Source organism: Bos grunniens, chromosome 3 (genome assembly GCF_055505025.1).
Source record: "Bos grunniens cultivar Pamir isolate PY7600 chromosome 3, Bosgru_T2T1.0, whole genome shotgun sequence".
Taxonomy (NCBI): Eukaryota; Metazoa; Chordata; class Mammalia; order Artiodactyla; family Bovidae; genus Bos; species Bos grunniens.
The window spans coordinates 87,705,115-87,721,516 of NC_141167.1; the positions used below are offsets into that span (position 1 = coordinate 87,705,115).

The 16,402-nt window shown below is 45.6% G+C and overlaps 1 protein-coding gene across 1 annotated transcript; it reads left to right on the plus strand.

Annotated features, from left to right (window-relative positions):
- Window positions 1-2,348: 2,348 nt before the first annotated feature.
- On the plus strand, window positions 2,349-13,120 carry LOC147375996 (glutathione S-transferase Mu 1). Its single transcript, XM_086391704.1, has 8 exons — window positions 2,349-2,448; window positions 2,752-2,827; window positions 3,234-3,298; window positions 3,600-3,681; window positions 3,781-3,881; window positions 4,627-4,722; window positions 4,809-4,919; window positions 12,611-13,120. The coding sequence occupies exons 1-8, from the start codon at window positions 2,413-2,415 to the stop codon at window positions 12,698-12,700; spliced, it is 657 nt and encodes a 218-aa protein (XP_086247830.1). The 5' UTR covers window positions 2,349-2,412; the 3' UTR covers window positions 12,701-13,120.
- The last annotated feature ends 3,282 nt before the right edge of the window (window positions 13,121-16,402 follow it).

Below are 16,402 nucleotides of genomic sequence, written 5' to 3' on the forward strand. Positions count from 1 at the left end.
CCAACTTTGTGTTTTTGGAGAAAGGCATGGCAATCCACTCCAGTATTCTTGCCTGGAGTATCCCATGGAAAGAGAGCCTGGTGGGCTTGTTGCAGGAAAGGGGACCCCTTCCAGGGCCCTAAACTGGGGTCTTGTCTAACACTTGGAAAAGAATTGTCCGAGGAGACACGTGCTGACAAAGCAACAGATTTTATTGGGAAGGGCACCCGGGTGGAGAGCAATAGGGTAAGGGAACCCAAGAGAATAGCTCTGCCCTGTGGCTTGCAGTCTTGGGTTTTATGGTAACGGGATTAGTTTCCGGGTGGTCTTTGGCCAATCACTCTAATTCAGTCTTTGCTGGTGGCACATCATCACTCAGCCAAGATGGATGCTAGGGAGAGGGATTCTGGGAAGTAGACGGACACCCGGTGTCTCCTTTCGACCTTTTCCGAACTCTTCCGGTTGGTGGTGGCTTATTAGTTCTGTGTTCCGTATCAGGATCTCCTGTCATAAAACAACTCATGCAAATGGTTACTATGGTGCCTGGCCAGGGTGGGTGGTTTCAGTCAGTGTGCTTCCCCTAACAGGTTTATAGTCCATGGGGTTGCAAAGAGTCAGACATGACTGAAGCAACTTAGGACATAACCCATAGCACAACTTTATGTTTTAACTTATCAAATTTGTTTGTTTTTCAAAGTTCCTCTCATTTGTTTCCTACATCCACTACTTTGTAATATCTTTTCAACAAACAAAAGAAACCATAGCCCACCCAATGTCCTATTCTCCTAGTTTTGAAATAACCTTCTGTCTCAAAGAGGAAAGTTGGCAGGTAGGACATTGTCCTTGTGCATTTTGTACTACAAGTCACAGATCATGGAGTAACTTCAAAGGACACCGAGCCCACACACTTATATATAAGACAGATAATCAACAAGGACATACTATACAGTACAGGGCACTCCGGGCGTCCCTAGTGGCTCAGATGGTAAAGAATCTGCCTGCAATGCAGGAGACCTGGGTTTGATCCCTGGGTTGGGACGATCCCCTGGAGGAGGGCATGGCAACCCACTCTACCATTCTTGCCTGGAGAATCCCCATGGACAGAGGAGCCTGGTGGGCTACATATAGTCCATGGGGTCACAAAGAGTCAGACACAACTGAGCGACTAAGCACAGCACAGGAAACTCTACTCAGTATACTGTCTATGATAACCTATATATATGTTTATATATAATTGAATCACTTTGTTGTACACCTAAAATAAAGCAGGATTATAAATCAAATATACTTCAATAAAATTTTTTTTAAAGGCACAGATCACTCTCTTAAAATCACATTGGGTCACAGGGAGGCCTGGCATGCTGCAACTCATGGGGTCACAAAGAGTCGGACACGACTGAGCGACTGAACTGAACTGAACTGAATAACATATCCCAGGGTGAGGGCTGGGACTGTGGATCTAGGCAGCCAAGGGTGTCTGGGCCACTCTGACTCTGGTCCTGTGTGGAGTCGTCCAGGCTGTCACCCTTCTCTAGACACCCTCTGGAGCCACCCACCCAGAGGACAGGTCCTCTCCCCTGGGTCACATTCCCACCAAACTACCCCTCACTGTCCCATCAATGTGAGAGACATGGAGCTGTCTGTCAGGACATCTCTGGAGCTGCACCTGGGTAGTTTCTCTGCTGTGCATGAATCTGGATTTAGATTCACAAGTGAGGCCATAAACTACTTGATTAATTTATGTTACATCTTTATTTTCAGGCACATGAGGAGGGCAGGACCCTCCACAGTCCCTGAAAGGAAGACATGGAGGGCACATTTCCTTTCTCTGCCTCCTTTCTACTCTTCCTATCGCACACACACACACAGAAGTCGCTCAGTCGTGTCCGACTCTTTGCGACCCCATGGATTGTAGCCCACCAGGCTCCTTGGTCCATGGGATTTTCCAGGCATGAATACTGGAGTGCTCCTATCGCACTGATACTCATTTCTGGAAGACTGCAGCTATCATGGATTGTAAATCATGGGGGAGCGTTAGGGTTGCAAATAATGGGGGAACGTTAGGATTGCCTGGGGTTCTCATCTTCCTGTAACACGGGCCGATTTAATGTCATGATTCAGGCTTGTTTCCCAAGGGCACTGGCAACTCCACCGGTTAGCTGACGTCTCTCTGGGGTCGGGAACCAGGCGAGCCCGACCTCGGCGGCCTTTGATCTCTAGGCGCCCAGAGATTGGCTTCCATAGGAATCTGCTGAGAGAGAGACAAGAGTAGACCCTGCTCTGCAGGCCGGGGGCTGAGTCAGGGGCTGGGCTGGGGGCGGAGCCGAGAAGAGGGGCGAGTGCTTCCGGGCCCACTTTATCCCGGATTCAGAAGACAAGTTTCAAGCCCAGCTGCGCTGAAGCTTCTGCACTCTGAGCGTCATAACCTGCACCATGCCCATGATCCTGGGTTACTGGGACATCCGCGGGGTGAGCTGGGGTCCCCCGGGGCGGGCAAGGTGGAGGCGGGTGGGGAAATGCTGCGCCCCCCTGGGAAAATGCTGCAAAGCTGAGGCCGGTTCAAACCAGAAACTTCCACAGGACTTGCTGCAGCGGAGCCCCTCTCCCCTCACCCCGATCATCTTATCTGGTTGTTGGCATGTGTGTGTGTGGCGTGGGTGGGCTGGTGCAGGTGATGGTGCTAAGGGAGTTGGAGGTGTGGAAGTGACCTGGAACAGTGAGAGTTTTGCAGTCAAGACTGACGTCTGCCCTCTGTCCCACCGTCTCTCCCAGCTGGCCCATGCCATCCGCCTTCTCCTGGAGTACACAGACACAAACTATGAGGAGAGGCAGTACTCGGTAGGAGATGGTAATGGAATCCTTTTCCTATTCTGACTTCTGCCCAGCTCATGCTGATTGGTTGCCAAGCAACCCATGTTCTGCCTTGTTGCTCCCATCCCTCAAACTCCACCAGCTGGACTAGGGACCTGCCCCTTCCCAAACCCTTTGAGGGTGCAGCTGTCCTCCAAAGCAGGACATGAGAGCCCCTTGGGCTCTGCTTAGTGCTTGCATTGGCTCTCTGTAAGCCTCAGCTCAGGGAGGTTCCAAATCCTTCTACGTGTGCTTTCCCCCAAAGCTCCATGTGAGATTAGAATCCAATTCAGAATCCGTATCCACCAGTTCAGGGGGTCTTGCCTCTGATTCCTTGGTCGGTCCCCCCGGGAAGGAGGGTTGGATTCCTGGGAGGTTGTTTCACTGCATCTTCTTTTTCTCAGCTCCTGACTATGACAGAAGCCAGTGGCTGAATGAAAAATTCAAGCTGGGCCTGGACTTCCCCAATGTAGGTGCAGGGGCTGGGGTGCTGGGAGGGGGAGTGGACAGTGTCTCCATCCATCTCCTTTCCTGGCTTAGAGGTTTCAGGAACAGGTGCCTTCTGCTCTGTCTCTCAGCTTCCTGGTTCTCTCCCTTGCCCTTCCATGATACTGTGTCCCAGCTCATCCCTCCATTTTGCAGCATATTATTTAGTGCCCACCACAGTATTTAGGCTCTGTGAGTGCCAGATTTCATATCTGCCCTTGGTCAATAGAGGGGGTACAGGGGAGTCTAGTGGCCCAAATAACCAGACCCTGTTGTTCTTCCAGCTGCCCTACTTAATCGATGGGACTCACAAGCTCACCCAGAGCAACGCCATCCTTCGGTACATCGCTCGCAAGCACAACCTGTGTGAGTGGGTCTGGAGCTGGGGTCAGGGACACCAGTGGCCATGCCCTGGGTTGGGCTGTAATGGGAGGCTGAGGGTGAATCTCTGTTGTGTGGCCACAGGTGGGGAGACAGAGGAGGAGATGATTCGTGTGGACATTTTGGAGAACCAGGTTATGGATGTCCGCTTGGCCATGGCCAGGATCTGCTACAGCCCTGACTTTGTGAGTCCTTCCCACTGAGTTGGAGAGGGTGTGAGGTGCTTGTCAGGATCTCATCAACTGGTCTTTTAGATTTTGATCTTGGAGCTAGTGATCCACCAGGACATTTCCTTTGAAACTCTAACTCAGTTCCCTCTAATCTTAAGAGGAGTCCAGCTTCCCCTGGATAGAAATTCAATTCGTAAACTGAATGTTTTTCTCCTTACCACATAGCCTCCTTCTTGGCATCTCAGGGATCAGGACATGTGTCCATTGGGCAGCCCAGGGTTAGCCTTTCTTCCTCTCCCTCCTTCCTTTCAGCTTCCAGTTCTCTCCAGCTGTCCAGAAACTGCTCAGGCGTCCACACCATTCCTGTCTCCCACACTGGAATGTAGGACTTCTTTCCTAATCATTTTAGTGTTGATCAGCCTGAGGTCTGAGGACCAAGCTCCGCCAGGTCTCACAGCACTGCTGGTCTGACCCAGGGCAGGTGTCTGGAGCTGAGTGGTGACAGGTCCGGGAACAGTGTGTTTTGCCCTTTGCCTTCCCACAGTCTCTCACAGATGGGAGATGGTTCCCATAGGAGTCTAGTGAACACAGGTGGGTTGAATTGGCCCTGGACCCTGACTCACGTACAGTCAAGGGACATGACTGCTCACCTGATGGCTGGGATCAGACACAGCCCTGGGAGGACTGCTCTCTGCCGGGAGGACTGCTCTGTGCCGGGAAGTCTGTGTGTGAGGGTGGTGACAGCTGTTTTGTGTCTCAGGAGAAACTGAAGCCTGGTTTCTTGAAGGAGATCCCTGAAAAAATCAAGCTGTTCTCAGAGTTTCTGGGGAAGAGGCCTTGGTTTGCAGGGGACAAGGTGAGTTGGACGGCTTTGGGGGCGGGATAACTGTCATTTCCCCAGGTTCAGAGTTCAGTCCGCATTCATGCTTTGTCTTCCTGCAGCTCACCTATGTGGATTTCCTGGTTTATGACGTCCTTGACATGCACCGCATATTTGAGCCCAAGTGCCTGGACGCGTTCCCAAACCTGAAAGACTTCATTTCTCGTTTTGAGGTGATTCTCCTGAACCCCTTGTATTTACGTCTTTCTTCTCTCCCTTATTCTCCCTGATTTCCTAGTTAGAACTACAGTGAAGACTAGCGTTTATGGAGAATTTTGTTTACCAGAATCTCTCCTCAGTTACTGATGTGTATTGTGTCACATTTAATCTTTATAACATTCCTACATGTGGAACAATTATCCTCTCCATTTTACAGATAAGGAATTAAGCTGAAAGGATAAGTAATTTCTGACGGTCACACAACCAGTACAGGCTGTGCTGGTCTCCTAGTCAGACTGTCTGGCTTCTATGGCAGCAGTCAGTGGCTGTCCATCTCCTGTACTGAAATGAAAAGCTCAGGTCCTTTTATTGTCTGGGTTCACAGTTCTGGAAAGTGTGTAGGAAGCAGAATATTCAGGAGATGGTATGCAGCTGGCATTAGTAGAATGAGACACAGTAGGATTGATATCAAGTTCTAAAAACACAGACAATATATTCTCCTGATCTCCACAGGGCTCTGCAGCAATTGAGCCCCGCCCTGTTTTTCTGAGATTGTCACATCTGTAGTCGGTGCTGGGATTTGGGTGCATACAGAGGTGTCCTATGCAAGGATTTTATCTTGACACCTCTTATGGTGGGCAGTTCCTTCACTCCTCATCTCCTGTCCCTTCTTCCTTCATGTTAACTCCAGATTCCATCTCAGAGATGTGATAGTGCATTCATTTTAAGTCACATTCACTGATCTGATCCTCTCCCCTGTATGAGACACTGTGTCAGGCACAAGTGGGATGCAGAAGTCATGCAGTCCTGGCGCCCAGCCTCTTGGGCTCAGTGCAGCTGGAGAACTTGAGCTTGGGATCTCAAGCTGTGTGGTATAGGTGGAGCCACCTTGATTCTGGAGGTGCACAGCCTGATCTCACCTCTCAGCTCATCATTGTCACCCTCGGTCAACTAATTTGAGAGCAAAGAAGTCTGCTTTGTGATGGATTTGGGAATTTGAGGCTTTAGCCCTAAAGGCTTTCAGCCTTCATTCTGTTTAGTATTCCCACTACTCATCATGAAATCTGCTTTCTCAGCTAGTTCTCATCAGCTCTGGTTTTGGTCCAAGACGTGTTGCCTTGAGAATTTTGCAAGAGCTGGGATTACTGCCCAGCAGGCAGGATGGGGACAGATGTGGGCTGTAGCGTGTGGCCTGTTGGGCCCTGGGCTGTGGGGCACAGGCAGCCCTAGATCTTGGAGTGCTTGGAACTCTTGAACATTGTCTGTCTTGGGAAGGTGGTGCGCAGGTACACCTGAGTATTGCTGCCTGGTTGGCTGCAGCGGGACTGGGGATGAGGTAGGTTGGGGCCCAGTGAGAGTGGGCTGAGGTCCCATGCCACGCAGTTGGTCTATGTCCTTGCAGTGGAATAATGAGAGTGTGGCCTGGGCTAGTCTTGGTGCTCCACACCCTCCTATCATGTTTCATCCATGTTTTGCTGAGTCATTGGGTGAGATGTGGTTCTGCAAGTTGCTCAGGCACTTTCTGAGTGCCTTTGTTTTGCTAAGGGCCCATCTGTCTATGCAAACCCTGGGAACCTAGGAGCCTTTTCTGAAAAAGAGAATATTTTTGCATAAAGAAAAGAACAAATACTCCTATAATGAGATGTTGATTGGAAAACATTTGACAGAACTTAAAAGCAGCAAGTTACAGTTTTATTTGGAGACCTTACTGAGGACTGTAGCCCAAGAGACAGCCTCCCAGAGAGCTCTGAAGATGTAGGGTAGGAAACAGTAGGTATATACATTTTTGACTCGGAAATACATGTAGCCAAGCATGCATCTTGATAAAAGATTAGTGCTAATCATCAAAACACCAACATCTCAAGTTAATGACCTTAGTGCTCTTCTATGTGTAGGAAGATGCATGAATCTTAGGTCACTGTAATTCTTAGTTTGGGATGCATCCTAACTCTCTATAGGACCCCATGTCCAAATCACAGAATGTTTAATCCTGGTTTTCTTCATCCTGAGCTCTTCTCAGGGTACACTGTTTGTGAGTGACTGCAGTTGGTGGCAGCTCACCCCTTTCTATAACTAATAATGAAGAAAAATCTTCAGGCTTTTTACTCCTCATGGAAAAGAATAAGATTTGTATTCATTCTTTTTTTTCATAGATTTAAAAAAATATGTATTTATTTTTGTCTCAGCTGGGGTCTTCGTTCCTGGGCACAGGTTTCTCTAGTTGCAGCTGCTGCTGCTGCTAAGTCACTTCAGTCGTGTCCGACTCTGTGCGACCCCATAGACGGCAGCCCACCAGGCTCCCCTGTCCCTGGGATTCTCTAGGCAAGAATACTGGAGTGGGTTGCCATTTCCTTCTGGGGCTAATCTCTAGTGTGGTCATCTGGCTTCTATTGCAGTGGCTGCTCTTGTCATGGAGCATGGGCTCTAGGCGTGCGCTCTGGCTATAGAGCCCAGGCTCAGCAGTTGTGGTTCATGAAGTTTCATGTTGAAACTTCCCAGTCCAGGGTCAAACCCATGTCCCCTGCATTGGCAGGCAGATTTTCAACCACTGGACCACTAGGGAAGTCCTTGCATTCATTTTTGACAAACCCTTAAAGAGGCCATTAAGTATATTGTGGGAGAAGGCAATGGCACCCCACTCCAGCACTCTTGCCTGGAAAATCCCATGGACAGAGGAGGCTGGTAGGCTGCAGTCCATGGGGTCGCTAAGAGTCGGGCACGACTGAGCGACTTCACTTTCACTTTTCACTTTCGTGCATTGGAGAAGGAAATGGCAACCCACTCCAGTGTTCTTGCCTGGAGAATCCCAGGGACAGGGGAGCCTGGTGGGCTGCTGTCTGTGGGGTCGCACAGAGTCGGACACGACTGAAGTGACTTAGCAGCAGCAGCAAGTATATTGTGAGTGAAGAAGCCTTTCCAACCATTTGAGTTTAAAGAGGCCTCTTTGTTATTTCTTCCCTTTGGTGTCAGGTTCTACCTTATTAAGTTAATCCTGCTTAGTCTCAGGTCATTGTGAGCTGTATTTACATTTCTGGTATGTGGAGATTTTTAAAAAACATCTGTTTGACTGCGTAGCGTGTTAGTTGCGTCGTGCAGGATCTTTCATTGTGGTGCTCGGGCTTTTTCCAGTTGTGGTGTGCAGGCTCTGGAGCTCCTGGGCTTAGTGGCTGTGATGTGAGAGCTTCGTTGCCCCAGGGCACGTGAGATCTTAGTTCCCCGACCAGCAATTGAACCCGAGTCCCTGCTTTGGAAGGCAGAGTCCTAACCACTAAACCACCAGGGAAGTCCCTTGATAAGTGGAGAGTTGCAAGACAAACACAATTGCTTTTAATTCTCTGAAGAACTGGGCTGCCACCCAAATGATGTCAAAAGATTGATTTTCCCAAGTACGTTTTCTTTCATTTGCTTTTTTATATCAGTAGGAAAATTTCCAACTAAACTGGAAATCAAAAGATTTCTGTATTCTAGAACTATAGGGATCAATGTATCATGTCTTCAAATGTTTGCAGAAGGCCATCTTTCTGAGTGCACAAGTCAAACTCAGGCCAGTTTATCCTAGGAACAAAGATAAAACCAACCAACCAAACAAACCTCCCAGACCAAACTCCGTTATTGCTTCTATTAGGCCCTGAATATTGAATACCTTCCCTGGTGGCTCAGATGGTAAAGCGTCTGCCTACAATGCGGGAGACCCGGGTTTGATCCCTGGGTCAGGAAGATCCCCTGGGTCAGGAAGATCCCCTGGAGAAGGAAATGGCAACCCACTTCAGTACTCTTGCTTGGAAAATTACATGGACAGAGGAGCCTGGTAGGCTACAGTCCATGGGGTTGCAAAGAGTATTTGAATATTAGAGTATCTGAATATTGGACTGCAATTTTTATCTCATAGTTTGTTGGCTTAGGTAACCCTATTAGTTTTCTTTATTATGTTTAATTAAAATTGTTTGAGAGGCAGATTATATGCTGTTTCTTATGCAAGGCAGGGGAGCATTCCCCAGTGAGACATGTTTGTATATCCCCACAGTATAATCAGGTAAAAGAGATGTAACCATCTTACATAAAGCTGTTCAAATATACCACTTTTAAATATGTTACCAAGTCCAAGCTTGGTCTGCTAGCTGCACAACAGGCCAATAATCTGAGAGACAAGGTGTTGAGGGAGGGAATGTGACTTTATTCAGAAAGCTGGCGGACTGAGAAGATGGCAGACAAATGTCCCAAAATAACCAACTTATCAGGGTCTGGATGCCCATATGCCTCAGTTTTATAGAACTGAGAGTGGGTAGGTGAGACCATAAAGTAAAAAAGCCATTAATCTTGCAAATGTCTTGGCCAGCCTCCTGGAGGGCATGTGTTAATTTCTTCTTTCCTGTAGCCATAGGTAGCCAGGGTCTTGAACAAAGGTACTTCGGTTTAACATTTAGGCAGAGGGGCAGGGTTCCCCTGTGGAGGCTATTAGGTATAGACAGTGTCCTTTTAGTGAACAAAAGCAATGGGAAGCAATGCTTAAAGTAAAAGAAACAGATCCAACATTGCATCAGAGTTTGTTTCTATCCGTAACAAATCTCAGTTCTATCAACTGTTATACCTTTAACCGTAGCCCTTGTCAGGACTCTGTTAGCAACTCTTGGTCTTATAAAGAGTCCTAGAAACTTCCCTTTTTATTTCCCAGGCCATTTTAACCCAGTCCTGTATAAAGGGTTTTGGGCTCCAGTGAGGGGTTGAGCCAAGGGATCCAGGCCTTTTTGTCAGTCTTTAACTGGGTTGTTTGGTTTATTGCCCCATGCAATTGCTGGTCAAGTATCTCAGTGTAATTTTTTTTACCCTCTTACCTTTAAAATTTTTCTAAACTGGGGTAAGTAGAATGGACTTGTTTGGGTCCCTTTATATTTGGGGGACTGATAAAGGGGTCTTTCTGGCCCATCAAAAACATCCTTTTTGGTAGTGTTGTATCAAAACTTTTGTTTTCATGCCATCAAAGTCTGTTTCATTTATCTCATCTCTTAATAACCATATCAAGATTTTTATCCTGTTGGGACCAGTCCCTTTAAAATTTCCTACTTGTAGGAAGAAATCACTTGATTTTCCCCTCAGCTTTTATCTATTCCCTGTTTATTAACCTAATTAACTTTAGTTATTCTATTGTTTTTATTAGCACCTGCAAGATCAATTGAGGGGAAATGTGAGACCACAAATAAGGCTCTATGAACAACTTTTGTTTGTTGGTTGATTGATTTGAAACTAAGGAAGTTCTTAAGGTTAGCAATGATTATATTTCTTTGTATCCATCTTTAATTAAAAAAAATTTGTTTTAATTTAAACTTTTAATTTTCTTTGGGGATATAGCTGATTATCAATATTGTGCATATCCACCTTTTAATTTTATCTTTCCATGGGTACCAATAAAACAACTGTTTTTACAATGAGAGGTCTCTAAAAATTTACCAATTTAGAAGTTTTTCCAGTTTAAAAGATCCATTGTTAGGATTCTTAGTTGTGATTCAAACCAGTAAGAGGCAAGAGGAATCCCTGCAAGAGAGTGCAAAGGATGCAGCTTTCTCAAGAACCAGGACGTTTACTCACAAATATAGTCTAAGAAAGTAAGGGCCTTTGTTGTACAGGGAGATACAAGGAGGATTGAAACAACAAAGACCCTTTATGAACTGGGACCCCTAATGACACATTTACCTAATGCTAGCATAGCTGGACAGAAGGACTTGGAATTGCAGTCTGTGCAGCTTGGTGCTGAGTGTTCACCAAATGTGTTCCTGTACAGTTGCAGAGACTAATCTCTCAAAATGCACTAGAAGATGCCTAAGAAGATGAGGTAGAACACTGATGTCTCAAAGGCACAGGGAGATGAAGCAAGTTCCTTCTATAAGGCCTTTTGTTTCCTTAAAGTAAAAAAAAAAAAAAAAGTTTTAAAAACTATTTTTGCCAAAATATTCACAATTTTACCAAGTCTTCTGAATTATTGTTGCTTTCGTGGGAATCAATTTTGGTGTTATAAAAAGGAAGTTCAGAGAGAGTTGAATAGCATGAAGGAGAGCATTGCAGAATGTACTTAGAGGAGCAGGGAGGAGCAGTAGAGAGTAGGGCTGGCTTCAACAGCCTTTTAAAAATTCTGATAAAATTTCAAGCAATTTTTTGTTGGTTTTCTGCAAAAGTTACTTTCTCATTTCCTCTTTTAGAAGCTTCTAAATACAAATTGAAACAGACCTTCTCTTCAGTCTGTTGGATCTTGTAGTCCGTTTCTTTAGCTGTGTACACGAAAAAAAACCCAATTTCGTGATGTCAAAGAACCTCACTTTGGTGATTTTTAGGACAAGATCTCCTTCAGTATAGTTTAAGCTTTATATGTAATGTATCCAAACCTGTGGTGTTAAGTCACTGGTCACTCCTCTTTCTTTTACCTAGAAAGTTTGATTTCCCTTTTCAGAGGCTGTCTGGACAACTTGCTACTGATAACTGTATGTAGTGGGCCCTTCTGCTGTTTGTGAGCTTAACTCTCATTTCAGGTTTTATACATGTCTCAGTTTTTCCTTCTGACAGTCTAAAACCACCGTGGGCACTGAGAACCCAGGATTGCCAAACCTTTTGCGTGTGTCTCCCAGATGGGCGAGTTTCTTTAAGGAGTGGGTTTCTGCTGCATGGTATGAGGACTGCTGCATGGTATGAGGACTCCATGGTATGAGGCCTCCACCTCTGCTACAATTTCTCAATTGCCTGGGAAAGCCTTGCTTAGCCAGGAGGAGCTCTGTTCCTTATCTAAAGAGCTAAGCTCTTGCCTGTAGTATCTACACTATATTCCTACTGACTCTAGTAAAGCGGTCAATTCAAGGAAAGACACCAGCCAACCCCTGATCTATTTATTCATCCTGACCTGTTCTGTCTACTGGGTACTTTCTCAGTATTTCTGAACTGAGAAGTCAGGTACATTTTCACCTACCACTGAAGAAAACTCAAGATTGTCAACCAAGATGGTAAATCTGAGCTCACTAGAGAACTCAGCCAAATTCGTATTCATATGTAGAGAAGTAGACCAGCACAAGGGGGCTTGCTGGTACCAATGTTCCACCTCTTTGTAACGTTCTGGTGAGGGGAAAAAGTCTTCTCTGGGCCCTGTTGGAGTCACCAAACCTGTCTACTGGAAAGGAAAGCCCACACAATGTAACAGTATGGGGGGCAACTGCCCTGTGGGTCACTTAACTGTTTGGGTAAGTGGATGATGAGTGAGCCTCCTTGTTTCCAGCTGTGGGGAAGGGGGTACAGCAGAGAGACTCAGAATGGAGAGGGAGACCGAGCAGGCTACATTCTAGCCATATTGCTTATGTCCGGTGTGATCATGAGGGAGGTGCTTATCTTCTGAGTGCCTCAGTTTCCCTTCTGGTAAACGGCCTCAGTAGAACCCATCTTGCAGGGGAGTCGTGTAGAGATTCTGAACCTATGTCATCATGTCTAGTGGATATGTAGCACCTAATACAGTATAGAGTCTCTATATGTGGTGAGTCTGGATGTCAGATGAATTACAGGAAACTGGAAGAGTCAACTTCCCAAAGCTGGGGACCCCAGAAGACTATCTTTTGCCCCAACATTTGACTCCCACATGGAAGGGCTGTACCCCAGGTCCTAAACTTGGGGAGAGCTGCCTGGGTTCCAGTGGGGCAGCAGACCTGAGGCCTGGTGTTCTTTTTCCCACCCTCAGGGCCTGAAGAAGATCTCTGCCTACATGAAGTCCAGCCGCTTCCTCCCAGGCCCTCTGTTCATGAAGCTTGCCGTGTGGGGCAACAAGTAGTGTCTGCAACCAGGAGATGGGCGTGAGGAGCCAGTGCCTTGGAGACCAGGTGGACCTCCTGCCTGCAGAACCATCTGTCTTCTTCTTTTTCCTTCTGTTCACTCTAGATGGCTTCTTGGCCCCATTATCCCCCTCCCACACCCCTTTCCATCCCTACTTTAAAGATTCAGTTTCCCACTATTTTTGAGCAAAGTTCCTCCCCACCCCACATTATCCCTCCTGCATTAAAGCCACCAAGACTATCCTTCCCTTCCATGATTACTTCTGCTGTGAGCAGCCCAGCCAGGCCCCTGGCCCACAGGGCTCTGCTCTGAGCTCCCAGTGCTGCCCTGAAGACCAGACCTGGCCTGGTGTGCAGTCCATGCTTCCCAGTGTGGTTCCTGCCCAGCCTGACTGATGCCCAATAAAGCCTTAATCACACCTGCTGTGTCTTATCTTATTGTCTCGGGGCTTCCTGGAGTCATGACTGACTGTGTTGGGTGTGTGTGGGTGTCTATTTTTCCTAGTGTTGTCCACTGCAGGGCCGTATGGATGGGCATGCGTGTGTGTGTGTGTGGTGGGAGGTTGGGCACAGGTGGGATTATACCATTGCTTGTTCATTTCTATCTCCACTTCATGCACCTCTGTTCCTTAGCATGGGTTCTCTACAGAAGAGGGGCCCTTCTGTGCCTGGTTCCCTCTTTAATTCAGCATTCATGGGATGCCTCCTTTCAGCTTGTAGTACTCTGTGTCATGGTTTAGGGGGCTCATGGGAGCTGGGGAAGGGGTCTGAGTAGTCTACTGATGGTGTGGGATCCTGGTGGACTCATTTCTGTCACCCTTTCCTAGAAATTTTCCCTGTGTTCTTATAACGTATCTCAATAAAACCTACCCCCACTGTATTATAATTGTTGTTTTACCTGTTTTCCTCTGTAACTTGATCATAAAGACACTAAGGAGATAATCAATATCTTTTCTTACTTTAAATCTCATATCTATTACACTGCCTGGCAAACAGTAAATATTCATTAAAATTGAAAATATAAAAGAATTATCTCTAGTTAAAACCCTGGCAAACTCTACAGTCGTTATATGGATTTACAGATCTGAATGTGGTTATAGCCATTTGAGATAAAGAATACATTCAAAAGATTTAAAATCTGTAGATCTGGGGGAAAGACATTAGGCCTCACTAACTTAAGCATTGATTAGGTTGTAGCTGGGCCTTGGATAACTTGACCTGAAATGGGCAGGTCTAGTGTGCTGGGCCAAGGTGTAGCCTATCTGTGCAATCAGGAGGTGGTGTGCTATTTTATGTTAGGATACCTGCAAGTAGGACTCATCAGATAATATGATTAGCAAGCTCGGAGAGTGGCTGGATGGTGGGTTTGGACCTTGTTATGGCATGGCCTTAAGTCTTGACTTGGCCTGAAGTCTGATAGGCCTTGGGCTTTGGAGAAGAGTCCTGTTGGGTGTTCGTCTAGATGGCCATTTCTTGCAGTCACTGAATAAAAAGGTAGCAAAGGAATAATGTGAAATACACGATTATTTTAAGAAATAATAAACAAATGATTATTTAAAAAAGTGAAACTGCTAACAAAAAAGTCCAGTAAACTAAAAGCTAATGAAACTGGTAAGTCAGTAAATATTTTTGTCTTTGCAGGCCATGTGGTCTCCATTTTGGTCTCAAATTGCTCCATATGGTCTCAGTTGCTCACCTTTATCTCTGTAGTATGAAAGCAGCCATAGACCATACATAAATGAATGGATGGGGCTGCATGACAATAACTTCAAAAACAGATGGACTTATTTCCCTGACTCCAGATTTAGATGCTCAAATTAAAAGGGCATAGCTATATTAAAACTTAAATCTTAGATTCAGATGTAAAAGGTGACGCTCAAAACAAGGCAATATGTGATGATGAAGACAGATGAAGTGTAAACACATTTCTTTAAATGTGAATTTTTTCTTCTTAGTATTCCTTGTTTTTCATATGTTTCATCTTGAACTTGGTTCCTTTTCTAAATTCTTGAAACCCTAGTTTACCTCTTCTTATTCAAAATACTATGTCAGTGGAAAAATTTTATCTCATATATAATTTTGTAGTATCTTGTGAGCAGTTACTTCTATTATTTTCAGGGTAAAAAAATATTCTTTATAGCCTGAATATCCTATGCTTACACAGACAATATGTAAAACCTTAAAAAATTAACAAGATGAAGGACACATTTAAATTCTACTGTATTTATTTACACTATGTAATTTTGTATTCTGAGGCTATTTCATATAGAACTTCTGTTAATTTATTTGAGAGTTCAGAATATCAGCAGTAGAGCTGAAAGAATGGAATGCAGTGTAGAGTCAAATCAGAGGCAGAATTCTCAACTGGATACTGGACACTATATGCTCTTATGTCCGGCACAGTATTCTCTAAAATACTAGAACTTGTTAATATTTACAGTTAAGTGAGCACATGTAAATCCAGAAGACGTGACCACACTGACACTGAATATCAGCAAGGCAACCACTGGCTGCATCAGGCCCTTCAGCCCCCTCTCCAGTTTCCCGAGTCCCCCTGCCCCCTACTGCCTTCCAAACCCACTGCCCCCACCAGTGGGACCCCTGGGCCTGGAGGCTGAGTCTGAGAGCCTGCTCCGCCAGCCCCCCTCCTCCTGCAGGATTGATGTCCTCTTCCTGACGGAGCCGCCTGTGCTCGGGGCCCATCCCTGTGTCCTCAGTTCCTTGTCTCAGCAGGCACGGCCTCTTTCTCCTGCCTTCAAGCTCCATCCATCTCAGTGCCCCTCGGTGTTTGAACACTGAAAATCTCTTCCATACTTAAAAATTCCTCCCTGTATTTCCCAGAAGACTTCTAGCCTTTATTACCCAGGATGGTCTTACTTATGGTGCTGCTATATGTCAGGATCATAGTGATTGTTTTTTCAAAAAAGGAATGAGGGATGGATGGATGAATTACATTATATTACAATATCGCTTAACCTGTTTTAAATATTATTCTATTTAATGTAGCTTTTAAAATAATTTTCTCAGTGAAATCTAGTTGTGTTTCTGTTCTAAGCTCAAGATGTATAAAACTCAAAATGGCAGCTCCTTAATGTATTGTGAAATGTGTAACCTTTGTATGAGCCAGCACTTTTGTGTGACACAGACACCATCGCCTCCCTGAGAGCAAACAAAAACAGTAATCTACCTGACCTTGAGCTGCATCCTGAGCCTGGACCCAGAGCTGAGCCCTGAGGACTGGCAGGGTGGGAATGGCTGGGAGTATCCGTAGAGGGACTGAGCTCTTCTGGTCTCTGCTGACACATTCTCCCTGCTCCCCAGCTAAGCAGAGATGAGCAGACTCTGAGTCTGTGATTTAACAGGGACTGAAACCCCACTCCATACCGCATCTTAGTTATTTGAGTCTTTATTGAACACTGGTGCAGACCTTTCTATCCTAAAAAAGTGTTACCTATTTTTAAACATATTTTTTTATTGTGTACCAACTTTGTATTTCAACTTATAAAATTCATTTGTTTTTTTAATGTTGCTCTCATCTGTTTCCTACAGCCATTACTTTGTAATATCCTTTCAATAAAGAAAAGAAATCACAGCCCACCCTATGTCCTATTCTCCTAATTTTGAAATAAACTTCTGCCTGCTAAGAAGAAAGTTGGCAGGTAGGACATCATTCTTGTGCGTGTTGTACCACAGGTCACAGA